Source organism: Lagenorhynchus albirostris, chromosome 9 (assembly GCF_949774975.1).
Source record: "Lagenorhynchus albirostris chromosome 9, mLagAlb1.1, whole genome shotgun sequence".
NCBI classification, from domain to species: domain Eukaryota; kingdom Metazoa; phylum Chordata; class Mammalia; order Artiodactyla; family Delphinidae; genus Lagenorhynchus; species Lagenorhynchus albirostris.
This window is the reverse complement of record NC_083103.1, coordinates 83,018,820-83,034,591: the sequence shown is the minus strand read 5'-3', so window position 1 is coordinate 83,034,591 and position 15,772 is coordinate 83,018,820. Positions and strand designations below refer to the sequence as shown.

Below are 15,772 nucleotides of genomic sequence, written 5' to 3'. Positions count from 1 at the left end.
GGATCCTAAAATCCCATTTAAAGCCTCTTGGTTGGTACTAATAAACCTTATGATATTACTAAGGCAAAATATGAGATTCAGTGGATGAGAATGAGAGGGTAAGAGCACAAGAAGGAAGAAAAAGGAAAGCACTAGCAAAAGGGATTTTACTTAAAAGGATTCAACACAAATAAACTAAAGGAAATCACTCCATGGGGCTCCTATGAGCTCTCACTTCACACTGAGATCATAATCATTATGCAATAAGGTTGACTTGGTTGCCCACGTGTTCAACAGCTATGTTTGAGTAACTCTTTTTTTTAAATTGGAGTATAGTTGATTTACAATGTTGTGTTAACTTTTGTTGTACAGCAAAGTGATTCAGTTATACATATCTACATTCTTTTTATATATATTCTTTTCCATTATGGTTTATCATAGGATATTGACTACAGTTCCCTGTGCTATACAGTAGGACCTTGCTGTTTATCCATTCTATATATAATAGCTTACATCTGTTAACCCCAACCTCCCACTCCACCCCTCCCCCAACCCTTTCCCCCCACACTTGGCAACCACAGGTCTGTTCTCTATGTAGTAATTATCTTTAATTTGTCCCCAATAATAGCCAAAATCCATTTTTACTTACCCAGTAAATTGGTGCTCATAATACTGCAATGTCCTCTTGAGAGTTTGCTGTATCATCTGGGGCTACAGAATAATAATAATAATACATTATCAGCAAATCAGTGTCATTCCCATTCTGAGTATCATAAGCAGATATGTAGCATCTGATTCATCTCATAAGAGTTTTCGTTTTACAATATAAACCCATCATGAATTCTGCCATGTATTTTCCCCACAAGAACTAATAATATGAGGCACTCAGCAATTACCCAGAATTTCCCAATTTCAAATATGATAGCATTTCCTAGCCATATTTTCCCCAATGCTTTTGTACTAGCTATTAAGTTCAACAAAATACTCATTGGCTGCCTACAATAAACCTAGACATTGCGGGCAGTGGAGAGGGGTGTACTAAACAAGATGAGTAATGCCCAGGTCAAGCCTGACTTCCTCAAGAGATTTCAAGCAAGGGTTCTAGAGTGTCCCAGAGGGGCCACAGTGTTTGGGGCAAGAAATGGGATCTGCAGAAAATACCTAAGCAGCTCATGACTGAATTTTATAATCCTCTCCTCCCCATGACAGCTAAAGACAGAGTTTCTTAATCCCAGAGCAAGAATTATTCTAGACTTATTTATGCAACAGAGCCTCATCTTGGAGTCTCAGACCTAGGGAGGCATGAAAGTGACTCAAAGATCTTAAAACACAGATTTTATTAACAAATTATAATAAGAACCAAATTCTCAGTGGCAAGGGTGTGAATTTTTTTTTTTTTTTTTTTTTGAGGTACATAGGCCTCTCACTGTTGTGGCCTCTCCCGTTGCGGAGCACAGGCTCTGCATGCGCAGGCTCAGCGGCCATGGCTCACGGGCCCAGCCGCTCCGCGGCATGTGGGATCTTCCCGGACCGGGGCACGAACCCGTGTCTCCTGCATCAGCAGGCGGACTCTCAACCACTGCGCCACCAAGGAAGCCCTGAATTTTTTAAATAATAAAAACTTCTAATCAAGCAAGAAAAAAAAAGCTTATCAAAACATTGATCTATTATAGCCATGGATGAATTTTGGGGGGTTATAATGACTCTGACACAGACCCTTCAAGATGTGAGAGCAGCAATGTAGTTTGGTAATCTTGTGGGCTGTCACTAATTAACCACACAAACCTATATAAATCTAAAAAGGTAATCTGCAGAAAGCATCTAGCACAATGCTGCTGCCTAAGAAGCAGTTAATAAATATCAGTTTATTTCCCATCCCTAATCCTTCAAAGAGATTGTCTTAAAGATATGTAATTTAAAGGAGACTACAGAGATTGTTGTCAGGGTTCACTTGAACCTCTTCCATGTTTACCTCTCTATGAAAAATGTCCAGGATAGATGTAAAAATCTCCCTACCTAATACTTTCAACATCCTCCTTGGTTGGAAATGGCTATTTTAAAGCTTGAGGAAACTGAGCTTCAATTAAATCAAGGGCATCCACTGAGAACTATTCTACACTACCATTTAGGAGAACATCTTCACTGAGCAAATCTAAGAGCTCAGATATATTCTTCACTTTAGCCAAGCCATTTCAGAAATTAATTTTAGGAGAAATCAGCCTCCAGTGTTCAAAGAAAGAGATACAGGGCAACTTCTTTCAACAGCTGTTTTTCCTTTATACTAGGTTAAAAAGAGGAACATGAGGCCTCAAACTGGTACAGATGTTTCTGTTCATAAGAATAGAATCAAAGTAGAATAGCATGCCTAGGAAAGGAAAATCATTCCTGACTCAAGAAGCAATGAGTCTGTTGAAAAATCTGAAGAGGGTGAAGCAGACACAGCAAACCTAGCACACATAAAAAGTGTGCTTTAAAAATCCAACCCATGGCCAACCTAAATCAAGTCATTATCAGTCACTGGCTCAGTACCCCTGGGATCTGAGCCTTCTGAACTGCTTTGGCAGTTTCTGAGCCAAGATGCCATGTTTCTCTTTGGCAACATGCCCTAAAAGCAGTGAAAATCCACAGAGGAATTATCCTTCCAATAACCTCTGGTGACAAAATATGGAACAGAAAATAGGAACTAGAGTGCACAGGGTCAGTTAAGACCAGAATGACCTCCTTTGTACCAAAGGACATTTTATTTTCCTGTACCAGGAATTTCCCAGTCATTAAAAAAAGCAAATGTTTGTGAAAGGAGTTAAGCCATTTAAAGAACTGACTTTTTTCTTTTCTGAAGCAATTACTTTTACTCCCCAGCAGGAATTATATTTATAGTTTCCAAATACATTAAATGGAAAATGTTCTCTGGGCACATTCAACAAAGCTTCAACTTCATAAAGATTTATATACTTCCTACTGCTTGCCAAATCCAGTGGGCACATTCTGGTGGTCTGAACTGTAAGCATAGAGGCTGACTGCAGAGTATCCCCTGATCTTCAGAAAGCCAAGGCTGACTTCAATACAGACCTGACTCCTCACCATGGACTATTACCACGGATTCACTCCAATCTTCTTCAAAGTTTGCCTGATTCTGAGACATCTTCACATAATCTGAGCCTCTCTGGCATGAATAAAAAGCACAAAGTGAAGACCTGCACATGGGCCAAAGCCTTCTGAAGGGGTGACTTCTGCCTTGAGGGTTGTAGGGTCCATTTACTAAATGTCAATGTACGCCAGTGATGCAAGTCAGTGTAGATTAGTGGGAAAAGCAAGGGCTCTGAAGATCTGCAGATCTTCTCTCCTTTTCTGTAAGAATGAAACTCCATACCAGTTCCATCCAACCTTCAACAGACCAAAATCCCATCCCTCTTATCTGTATCTATCCTTTCTTTAAGAAGGAGTTTGGAAAGATGATTTAGAAAAGAGGATTTAAGATCAAACTGAGTTCAAAATCCAACTCTCACTCACGAACTAGAAGACCTTGGGCAGTTTACTTAAGCTATCTGAAATGATTCCTTATGTGTACATTATTTTTATGGGAATTAATTGAAATAATTAAACCGAAGTCACTAGTACATAGTAGGTGCATAATAAATGATAGTTATGACTATGTTCACTGGGTTCCTACCCTCAAGAGTCTCAAAATCTAGTGGAGTACAAAGTTTATGTTAGAACACCCACCCCACAAGTGTAATGTTTCAAGATCCTCATCAGCTAAAAAAATCAATAGACTTACCACTAATACTAATAGTGAGAAGATGGTGCCTATTCCAGCTGAGGGGAAAATAGGAAAATGGTAGCTGAATTTATAAATATTTCCAATGAAACCTTCAGATCAGTCCAGAGAGATGGTGACAAAAGCAGAAATCTCAGAAGATTGAGAATAGACCTAAATCCAGGCCTATAAGTGGGAAGGACATTGATGCACCATAGCTAAGATGAATACCTCAAGCATTATACTTTATAACTAATTAGAAACAACCCGTGAACCTCCTTCTTATGACATAAAGAATGTGCAACAGGCGAGCTGGATGATGTAATATGTTTATAGCCATATGCTACAGGATCTGAAAGACAAGGGTTGGGAAGGAGACAAAATCCACTGTCCCTATCATACAAAAGAAAATCAAAGAAGTCTGTAATTTTTTCTCTCCTTCCCCCAAACTAAGATAGAGATAGTAGCTTCCTACTGTCTCTACTCAACACAAAGAAGCAATGGACAGGAAGACAGCTGGAAAGAGAAAGCAGCCATCTGTGTCCTGCACATGTATTGTCTAGGGCTCAAAGAGGAAGTACCCAAAGCTTCCATCATGTGGCAACAAGAAGCCGTCTTCATCTCTAGTCTCATTAACAGCTTCACTCTACTTAGCAGTGACTGACCCCCACAGACTAAATGTTATGCTCATGAAAAGTCATGGGATCCAAACAGCCAGCCATGAAATAATCCAAAAAGAGCCAGAGAAATGATCCCTGAGTAGTGGGAGGAAGCAGCTCTCAGCAACTGGCCCTTCAAGCTCAGACAGCCCTGCAGAGGCTCCCACACAGTCTCTGCTCTAGATATCTGCACCAGATGGTATGGGGATCAGGCAGAGGTCAGGGAGTCAAGATGTGTGTGTGTGTGTGTGTGTGTGTGTGTATCACATGAAATGCAGTTGTCATCGTACAAAGTACACATACATCTCAATTCTACAGAGATGAAGTTGTGGCTCAGACTGATTAAGTAAGTAGCCCAAGATCATATAGCTCGTAAGTGAATCAGTCACTGCAAGCCAGGGCTGGCTTCAAAGTGTGCAATATTTCTACTAGATGCTTTGAGGGTCCCTCTCACCTTTACTATTCTGTGATCCTATATATTTTTAAAATATATACAGCCTTCATCATGCCAAAAACAAACAAACAAAACTCCACAGATAATTTTAAAATAAACTTCTCATTTCTGCTTTGTAACACAAAACCACAAGCTACAGAATTAATGGAAACAATAGGTCTGCCTTTAAAGAAACATCCATAAATAGCCATGTCATTTTATTTATTTAAGTATGAAAAAAATATATTTCAGTGTCAGAAACTAAATGATATGGATATATAATTAATTACTATTGCTCTAGGCCAGTGATTTTCAACTCTGCCTACAATTAAAATCCCCTGGGGAGCTTTTAAAAAATACCAATGCCTGAGTGCCACCCTCAAACTTTCCAATACAACTGGCAGACCCATTTGCTTCTAATGTTAGTCAGGGTTGAAAACCTTTCATGTAAGATATAAACATGATGATCAAGACCAATACTCTATAAAAGTTACCTGAATAAGTCAGCATTAATGAGAGTAGTTTCTTTACTCAAATATCAAAAGAAGAAAGCTTCTGAAAGATGTTCACACATAACTGCTAAATCAACACAGTTCCACTAATAGCTCATAGTTAAATATGATTTGTTAGGTAAACAGAGAACTATATTGCTTGAAGCATTTCCAAGTAATTCACTCCCATGCACTTATGTCAGTATTCAATTTTGTACTAACACATACATAACAATGCAACAATTAATACGATTGTTGCATTTAATCTATGCAAGGCACTGCTTTAAGCCCATTACATATATTAACTCCTTTGATCTTCACATTAACATTATGAGATAGGTTATTATTTTACAGATTAGAAAACTGAGACACAGAAAGTTTAAATTGTCCTATGTCAACAGGTAAAAAGAGACAAAGCCAGGGTTGAAACTCAGGTAGTCCGTTCCAGAATCCAAGCACTTAATCTCCAACCTGTACTGCACATAATTTTTAACACCCTGTATTTGGTTCAGCACTTTACATTTCATGTTTTTAATGCATATTATCCCAATCGATCTTTGCACCAATCCAATGACATAGTTAGATTGATATTATCACCATTTGACTAAAAAAGAATCAAAGTTAGAGAGATTAGAAGCCCTCCTTTACAAAAAGAGCATTTTTTCCCCTAGGAAACTTCCAAATAAGAAAGCATTTTTTTAACATCAACATAAAAATGAAGAATCACATGGTTTCAAATTAATTGTTTGCTTCTTGACAACACACTTAATGTTCTTTAAACATATGTACACAAACAAGACCATAAGCAAAAATCATGAATATCTTGTCTTAGATACACTTTCACTTTCCCATCCTTAGCTTTCCCTCACCCTCTTCCCTACCCTCTGAGTGTCCAGTTTAGTTACACTGCATTCTGATAGGACAAATCCCCACCACCATCATCTAAACTCCCAGAATAGGTCTCCAAAAATCATCATTGCATATTCTCTTTCCTTCCTTCATCAAAATTTGAAATCCTCTTAGTACCCTGACCCCAGATGGTACTCAGGAGGAATCCTACTTAAAAAACTTGATCCTCAATCCTTACTAAGGTAAATGATGGTATAAATGGGCTTTCCTACTTCATATAAGATGGTCTGAACCACTAAAGGTAGAATTTTGGTAAATAGGAGGGTCAGTGAGAGATAAATTAGGGAGCAAGGAACCTTTTCATCATCCTCCAAATCACAATCCAAAGATCTCTACTTTCTTCATAACATAAGAGCATTTTGCTTATAAGGATATGATATGCCAAATTTCTTCACTTAAAGTGATCAAAATTATAATGTTAGATACCCTATCTTTATGGGTAGGCCTGTAGACACCAATGGATCAAATTATATGATTGGTATTTTTAACAAAACTAGTCAAAATAATAAGTCACGTCAAATAACCAGCATAGGTACTTCTGAAAGACATGTAATTGTAGTAATTGTCAGTCTTGCTAAATCCAGGCATAATATGAATTTTCCCAGCCTTTGACTAAACTTACTATATATAAGCCAAAAAGGAAAAAACACCGCAAATTAAATATAGAACTTTGAGTCAGGACCTCTGTATTTCAAGCCCAGCTGTGCTACTGACCTTTTTATAAAATTAGCCAAAATCTCTTCACCTGGGAGTAAAATACCTTGGGGAAAAAAATGCCTCCATTTTCCCATCTAAAAAACACATATAAGAAGTTCATAGTTCTCAGGGTCATTTGAAGTAAAGCATTGCAAAGTTAGCACTTGTAAACAGAGGGTCAGAATGTACCAGAGATTAAGCCACCTTTCAGGAAACTTGGAATATCATCTGTGAACTACACCAGTAATTTCCTAAACAAAATTGGTAGTCCAGATAATTAACTACAAAAAGCAAAAATGGGGCTCCCCTGGTGGCGCAGTGGTTGGGAATCTGCCTGCCAATGCAGGGGACACGGGTTTGAGCCCTGGTCTGGGAGGATCCCACATGCCGCGGAGCAACTAAGACCGTAACCCACAACTGCTGAGCCTGCGCGTCTGGAGCCTGTGCTCCACAACGGGAGAGACCGCGACAGTGAGAAGCCCGCGCACCACGATGAAGAGTGGCCCTCGCTTGCCACAACTAGAGAAAGCCCTCGTACAGAAACAAAGACCCAACACAGCCAAAAATAAATAAATAAATTAAAAAAAAGAGTATTACACCTTTAAAAAAAAAAGCAAAAATGGTAAGTATGCTAAAAGAAAAAAATAAAAGTTGGAGATACATTATAATATATAGTTCTATACATACTGGTTGAAAATCTGCATGATTTCGTCCAATCTCCACTTTTATTCTCCTTGTGAACATAGGTACACATTTGAGTGACCTCATGAAAGCTTAGGGTGAAGGCTGATATTATGCTAATTGACCCACAATGGGATTCAAACTGATAACCTTGGCCTTATTAGAAGTAAGTTCTAGAGTTGGAAAGATGGTGGAGGAAGAGCCAAGAAAAAAGATCCCTTTGGTTCCAAAAACTCTCCTGAAAAAGAGGAAGGCTTATCAAGCCCTGAAAGCCACCTAGGCAAAGCAGGTGCTTTTGCAAAGGAAGGAGCAGAGGAAAGGAAAAGAGATCAAGTTTAAGCGACTAGAATGGTTCCTACATGATTCCTGGTGGCAACTACGTGACAGGGTGCAACTCAGACGACTAGAAGTGAAACCTCACGGCTTGGAAGTGCCAGATAAACATTCCTTGGCCTTTGTTTTATGCATCAAAAGGATTAATGGGGGGCTTCCCTGGTGGCGCAGTGGTTGAGAGTCCGCCTGCTGATGCAGGGGACACCGGTTCGTGCCCCGGTCCGGGGAGATCCCACATGCCGCAGAGAGGCTGGGCCCGTGGGCCATGGCCGCTGAGCCTGCGTGTCCAGAGCCTGTGCTCCGCAACGGGAGCGGCCCCAACAGTGAGAGGCCCACGTACCGCAAAAAAACAAACAAAAAAAAGGATTAATGGGGTGAGTTTACTGGTGCAGAGGACCATTGCAAGACTTAGCCTGAATAAGATTTTCAATGGTGTCTTTATGCAAGTAACTCCTCAAACCATAAAAACGCTTCATATAGTGGAATCTTATGTGACCTGGGGATTTCCAAATTTGAAGTCAGTTCGGGAACTCATCTTGAAACGTGGACAAGCCAAGGTCAAGAATAAAATCATCCCTTTGACAGACAACACAGTGATTGAGGAGCACCTGGGGAAGTTTTGTGTCATTTGCTTGGAAGACCTCATTCACGAAATTGCCTTCCCAGGGAAGAATTTTCAGGTGATCTCAGGGTTCTTGCGCCCTTCCCAACTCTGAGTGGCCCGTCACGCTACCAAGAATAGAGTGGGCTTCCTCAAGGAAGTGGGCTCACCTGGCTATCGAGGTGAACGCATCAATCAGCTCATCCGGCAGCTGAACTAAACCCAGCATATCGGAAAGCACAGTGCATTGGAAGCATGTGTTTTTGTTTTATGGAATTGTTGCCCAGTATCTTCAAGCAAGATTATTTTCTGCTGTATCTTCAGAAACTGGAGGGGAAGGGTCAGGGAAAATGGTGATGTTCAAGGCAGGCACTTTTTATCCCACTTCAGTTCCAAGAAAAAGTTCCTGTGTGTTTTCTGCAAAGACCGCCGTCCACCTCTGAAACCAGCAAAGGACTTGGGCCATGGAGGAGGGAGTCCTGTTTTATCACACCTATCCTGGGATTTAATGTTGGTGAACGAATGAACACCCACACATGAATACAAGACAGCAGTGGACCAGGCCCAGGGGCATATTGAACCTGGGGTATCCAAGGGCCTTGCTTTGGAAAGAACTTGAAATACAATTAGAAAGAAGCGCACAAAAGCAATGCTCGGTTGTCTGCTGTGGAAAAAAAAAAAAGTAAGTTCTAATTAGCAGAGCACAGTGTTCATTACCATTTAATTATTGATTTTAAACTGAATATATTTAACATATACTCAATGTGATAATTAAGTCTTTCTATACAAAATATCTTTGCTTTCCAAATATCTTCCCCTTTGTTATTTTTTAATGCCCTTCCAAAAGAGCAATTGAATTTCAGTTTGACAAGACCTAACACCATCAATACTGATTTAATCTGAAAACATATATTCTTTGAACTGAAACAGATTCAAAGGGCTATTTATTAGTTCTTCTCCACCTCAGGCAAGAGCACATTTAAGTAATCCAAGAATTTCTGTTTTCAACGAACACCAGAAAATAATACCACCACCTTCAGTTTGTATAACACTTCACAGTTTACGAATCACTTTCTTTTCCTTCATCTCATTATATATTCACAACAACCTTGTAAGTCTCAGATATAATTATCCACATTTTACAGATGAAAATGCTGAGATTCAGAGAGGTTAAGGTGTTTTGCCTCAGCTACATGCTGGAAAGAGATGTCAACTAGACAAGAACTTAGGTCTCCTATGCTATTTCTTCCACAAGCTGCTGCCTCCATTGGTAATTTATCTCACTTTGGTGACCATTAGTAAGTTATTCCATGTACCTAACTGAAATCCCTTATTTCCCTTTATTTTTTCTGTAATAGATATGAAAACAATGTTGAAAATTTTTTCCCCAAATTTATAAATGTTGTTATTTAAATAGTTCTGGTAGGATCATTAACTTCTTAATAGGGAAACTTCAGGAGAAACATACTTTCCTGGTCACCATCTTAGCCAACTTGGCTGTCTGAATAAAAATCCTGACTATGAGACAAGATGATACCACTTCTAGACATCTCAGGAAAATTGATATTGCTTTATTGCAGACCTTTGGAGAAACATGACTTCAGTCCTAAACCCTTAAACCAAACAGGACCTCACAGATGGCACAAGGCTGACTCAGTCTACAAAGTGAAATAAGAGTAAGCTTTCTGGATTCAACGCTATAATAGAAGTTGAGTGCTAAGTGTCAAACAATTGGTCCAACAAGTTACATGCCCCAACTCATTTTATCCTCACAAAAATCCTGTAGGAGAGGAAAAAGTCTTACCCCAATTTTATAAATGTGAAAATTGAACCCAGAGAAGTTAAAAAAACTTGCCCAAAGTCACTTAGGTAGTAAGTATCTAAGTCTATTAAGTGTCTGATCTATATCTGACTGCCTCCAAAAGCCAAGTTTTTAATCTCCTCTAAACTGAAATACAATGTTCTATATTTACCAAGGCAGAAAAGGTTATAGTTGAAAGGGATAATTAAGTCTTAGCTAGACTGTATAATTCTGGATACAGCATTTATTTTTCTGAACCGCTATTACCTATATTATAAATTAGGGGAATTCCTAGCATAACTGTTTCTCAGGGTTGGTGTAAGCATCAAATGAAATAAAACTATGAAGTAGTATACAAATATGTGTTATATGAAAAATATGTTGATGAGGAGCTAGTCAAAAAATTATTAAATTGAACTAAACTGACTATGTCTAACACCTAGGACTGTTGCTAGGCATGCCTCATAGCCCAAAGATGCCAATTATATGCTGCCAAGCTAATTAGTGCCATTTCAAGTCAGGTTTAGCAATGACCTTCATGTCAGGAAATAACTTCTAGCCTTTTAAAATATCTTTGCAGCCTCCACTTGAGCATTTCCAAAGAATTCCCTATTGTTTCCAGTACCTAGAAGTTACAATGAGGTGTTTCCCAACAAGAGCCTGGAAATGAGGGAAGTGATATTTCTCTTTGACAGTTAAGTTATAAAATTAACTCATAAAACAGGGAAATGTTTTGTTAACCCTAAATGCACCAGCTTAAACAATAGTTTGTAAATGAGTGACTGGTAATTACCTTCAAATACCAGCCATGGTATAGCTCCAAACAAAGTAGGCTACCGAGCAATAGAAAGTGGGTGAAATTAGAGAGGGCAACCCATAGGAAAGAGAAGGGGGAATAGTTTATGAAATATTACCTCTAATACTGTTCAAGGGCATACTGGTCCTCTATCACATTGAGATAAATTATTCTTAAGGTAAGGAAAATTCTTCAACCATCTTAACTAAAATGAGAGTCTCATGAATGAATATGGAGTATCAGGTCTCATTGTCAAGGCCTTCCCTACAACCAGATAGACCCTTAAACTGGATTAAAGAATTTGGCATGAAATTCATTTTGCTCTGGCTCTCCATGGATTAAAGCAAACTTTTGGTTATGACTTGGCTCCTCATGTAGCCTGAATAGGTAAAAAAAAGTGCTGACCATGCAGACTTTGAGTACTAAGCTTCATTTCACAGTTATTGCTCACTTTGAAAAAGTAAACTGTCATTCAGACGCCAACCAAAGTGCCATGGGCATTTTGTTTATCCAGTCAGTGGCTAAGAGTCTGATTATTTCAGGACTCAGACAAGCCCAAGTCCTTGGAGTTTAAAAGTTTCAGACGCTGAAATATGCCGAAACCATCAAAATACTACCCAGGGATTGTCCTGTTCAGCTCTACTGCTTCAACCTCTCTTGGAAGATAAAACTCAACAAGGGTTTAAATATAATCAGATCTAGTGCTGACTATAATCTGATGATCCAAACAGATATGAAATCTGCTTACTAGGCAGATGTTTGGCAGATAATGACTGCCATGTCATCAATGTTCATGATGAACTACATTCCTAAGCTAGAGGTATAGAATAATCACACTTCTTTCTGCAAAAAACATGCAAGTCAAAGAATACTAATGCTGCATGACATGAAAAGTCTTATTTTTTTCATTTAACTCTACCTGAGCACATTTTTTAACCTAGGTATCACTCCATTATATAATATCTATTATATTGCTTCCTCATTCCTTCTAGTAAATTATTTAATTACAGCATAATTATGTATGATCTGTGAAGAGAAATGTATACCCTTACAAACATAACTATTTCTATGATAATCATGACTTCCTTCATATTCGGAAATCATATGACTAGCAATGTCTTTGCTGTTCCCAGACTCTGCAGCATAAGTTAAGCTGTTGGCAGTGAGGATGGCTCACTCCGTTCATAGCTGCCTCACCCATGGGAGCCTGGAGCATACAAACATGACAGTGGACAGGCAAACTAGGTCAGCCTAGAGACAGAGCCCTGATGAAGAAAGAACACTTTGTCATTTCTAACACAGGTCTATATTATACGAACTCACAACACAGTCAGGAACTAAACAATTGGTGACAGGAGGTAAGGTTCAAGAAAACCAACAGGAAATTGCTATCAGCCACCACTTACAAGCCACAAAGTATGAAACATATGGAAAGCAAAATAGGAAATAGGGAATCTATGTGAACAACATTGTATATTGCTAAATTGCTTTATTGAACAATTCATGGACATGTTGAAAGACACATCATGGTGAAAAGAGCTTAGGACCTGAAACAGGAAAACCAGGCACTAAAATAGGTGATTACAAGCTTCTTGACTTTAGGCAAGTTACTGTTCCCCTCTGAGCTTTGGTTTTCCCATCCTTAAATTGGACCTCCTTACTTCATACATTTCCTGAGTGAATTAGGGTGACGAAATGAGTATTATAAAGCATGCTTTGTAAGCTCTAAATAGATATCACTTATTTCTTGTGGTTTTTCTGTATGGAAAGTATAGATTAGCACATCATTCTCTCATAGTCCTGAAGTGGGGAAAATCAAGAAGAAAAAAAATGATGTCACTAATGTTTCGTGTTTTTAGATGTTAAAAAATGCATCTGGTGAAAGCCCCTGGTTTTTCAAAATTCTCTTCAAATCTGCTCACACTAAAAACTAACTAATCAAAATAAGCCATTTATTACAAAATTGGTTATAATAATGTGAATTGATATAGAGGTCATTGCAGAAGACCTCCAGCAAAGAACATTAAACTTGCTCACATTAGAACCAAATTTTTATCTATGTAGTATTTCTTAGCCATTTGTTTGTCTTACCTACCTAACAGAAGATTAGGGGAAAAGGGGCAGAGAGTAAAATGATGTAAAAACAGTTGCCTACAGAAGAAGGGAAATGTTTCTGGCACAGTATTTTTTTTCTCAAATTCTTTCTAGAATACTACAAGAGTTTTAAGTATCTTGCTCTGGCATTCAGCTATACAAATATCAAATGTTGACCCACACAAATCATGTACACACATTCACACCAAACCACAGAGAGTTTTAATGATATGATGCTTAGGAACAAGGTAATAATTAGCTATCATTCACTATTTTTCAGTCTTAAAAAATCATTTTAATTTCCTTGCATGCATAAGGGCTCTTAATTGGAATTTCCAAGGCAAATTCAGTGCAGGGGCATCCATAATTGGCATAATACATATTAATCCATAAATTATTCATTTAAGTAACAAGTCTCTGTAATCTCTAGGCATTATAAAATATAAGAACAACATATGCCACATAATCAAAGGTTCTATATGTTATTATTATTTGTTTTTATCCACCAATATATCTACATCATTCATACAGACCAAAAATATTAAATAATTTACTGTGTCTACAGAGATCTTCATATGACTGTGTAAGACGTGCCCAGACATACACATTTCCATATAGTCGTCAATATATGTCACAGCATTGTGGAGCCAGACACCAAATTTGATTTTAGGAGCACCAAGAGAGCTATCCCCATCCTATCCATCCCCTCAAGGCTCCCTCCAAAACTTACTTTTCACTCCTGCAGAGGCGCTTAAAATAAAAAAAAAAGAAGTACTTTTCAATTAATAATTTAATGTAAGGTATGTAAAATGCACATAGTCCAATTTGTCTGGTGGGAGAGACTCATAGCAGATTTTTGTGGCAAGGGGTTTTGCTACAGGAATCAAGAGAGAAAGAGATAGAGATAGAGAAAGAGATAGAGATAGAGATAGATAGAGATAGATAGAGATAGAGATGGGGAGGGGGGGAGAGAGAGACTGAGAATAAAGACTACCAAAAGTAAATACTTTACAATTTTTTCTCAAACTTAATTCATAATATATCAGAGTTTACACTAGTATAAAATGCCAAGGCAGAAACTGTGATATGCTTGACATTGATATGATTTTGCTTTTGTTTCTACTAGTTACTCTGGAAGAGCAAAATAATAAACTTTGTTACTTTAGGTTTTTAAGATGTTTCTAGACAGTCATATCTTGATTTGACTTATAGATCACATAAAGTGGCTGAATACGTTATCTAATGGCTAAAAATTGTTGTTCTGATCTTAATTTTAGATTCACATTTTATAGTTTTATAACTGTAACATTTTAATTGACCTGTATTTGAAAGTGTATTCTTTGAAAAATGAAAGTGTATTCTTTGAAAACTTATGTCTCTTGGGGTAACTTGTAGTAAAATGCTTTTTCCAACTACATATCCAACGGAATTGTTCATTTCATTATGGTCATCATTAATGCCATTGATTAATATATCCCATTGCTATAATCAAAATAACTGGGTATCTATGTTAACTATGTATTTGAGACTGAGATATTTCTCAGTAGTCAAGAATGCTAAGTTAATGGTGGAAAATTATATTTACAACTTAAAGTAGTATTTTATTTCCTCCATCCTCCCCCACTCCCATCCCAAGAATGCAGCTGAATAAGGAGACAACTGCCTAAGTGCTTAAAGAACCAGCAGGCAGCACACACCACAATTCTCACAGCTAGCCCCTTGCAAGCTGTGGAAGAAGCTCACCCATTCTCTTTCAGCAGGAAAGTTAGGTTTGTACTTTGCAAGCACACTTTTGGAGAAAGAACAATTCAGAGCAAAAGGAAAGATTGGTTTTCTTTGAAATGTGTTTATAATGGCAATGAGTTAACATAAGAGGGGGGAAAAAAAGGGAGGCTTTATAGCTTGCAAATGATGTCATGTCTACAAAGTGTTTATTGATCTTTATATCAGGAGGAAACAATAAATCGTTCTTCACCAGCAACCACACTAGAAACTTCCTCATATCTGCCTGAAGTTTCAAATGGAATTACAGTAATATGTAGCTAAAATTTATTCTTTCCCTCAGTCTGTTCCATTACAACATAATCATCTCATCATTATCACTGCTTAAAATAAATGCCTTTGGAGGCAGATTCTTTGTTAAGGAGGCAAAAGACATTTTCATTACTGTGGCAATTTTTTTAAAAAGACACAATGAGAGTAAGTATACCTACTCCAGATTTCTACTGAATTAAATTTTTAAATTCAGAATCAGACAGAGTCATTTCTTTTCTGACCTATATAATCAATAATAGATAGATAGATCGATAGATAAACATATAGATTTCAAACATGCTATTAAAGTAAACTCAGGTTTATATCTAAATATATGATAAAAATACAATTTGTAAGGGTCTCTGCATTCTTTCCTTTCTGAAAACAAATAAATTCCTTAAGTTAGAAACCAAATATTTGTAACACAATATTCAAAAATCAAATTATCTCCCATACGCAAATTAAACCAATCACACAAGGAAAAAATGAAATTGGAAGACAGGCTCAG

General features: G+C 37.7%; 1 protein-coding gene and 1 pseudogene across 2 annotated transcripts in view; one reads left to right on the top strand and one right to left on the bottom strand.

The window, feature by feature from the left end:
* GUCY1A2 (guanylate cyclase 1 soluble subunit alpha 2) overlaps positions 1 to 15,772 on the bottom strand; it is a 426,619-nt gene that overhangs the window by 393,809 nt on the left and 17,038 nt on the right. For both annotated transcript variants that reach the window (XM_060157938.1, XM_060157939.1), the window contains exon 2: positions 629 to 690. In XM_060157938.1, coding sequence (XP_060013921.1) covers positions 629 to 690 — 62 coding nt within the window. The remainder of the gene's footprint in view (positions 1 to 628; positions 691 to 15,772) is intronic.
* On the top strand, positions 7,772 to 9,123 carry LOC132525378 (large ribosomal subunit protein uL30-like; annotated as a pseudogene).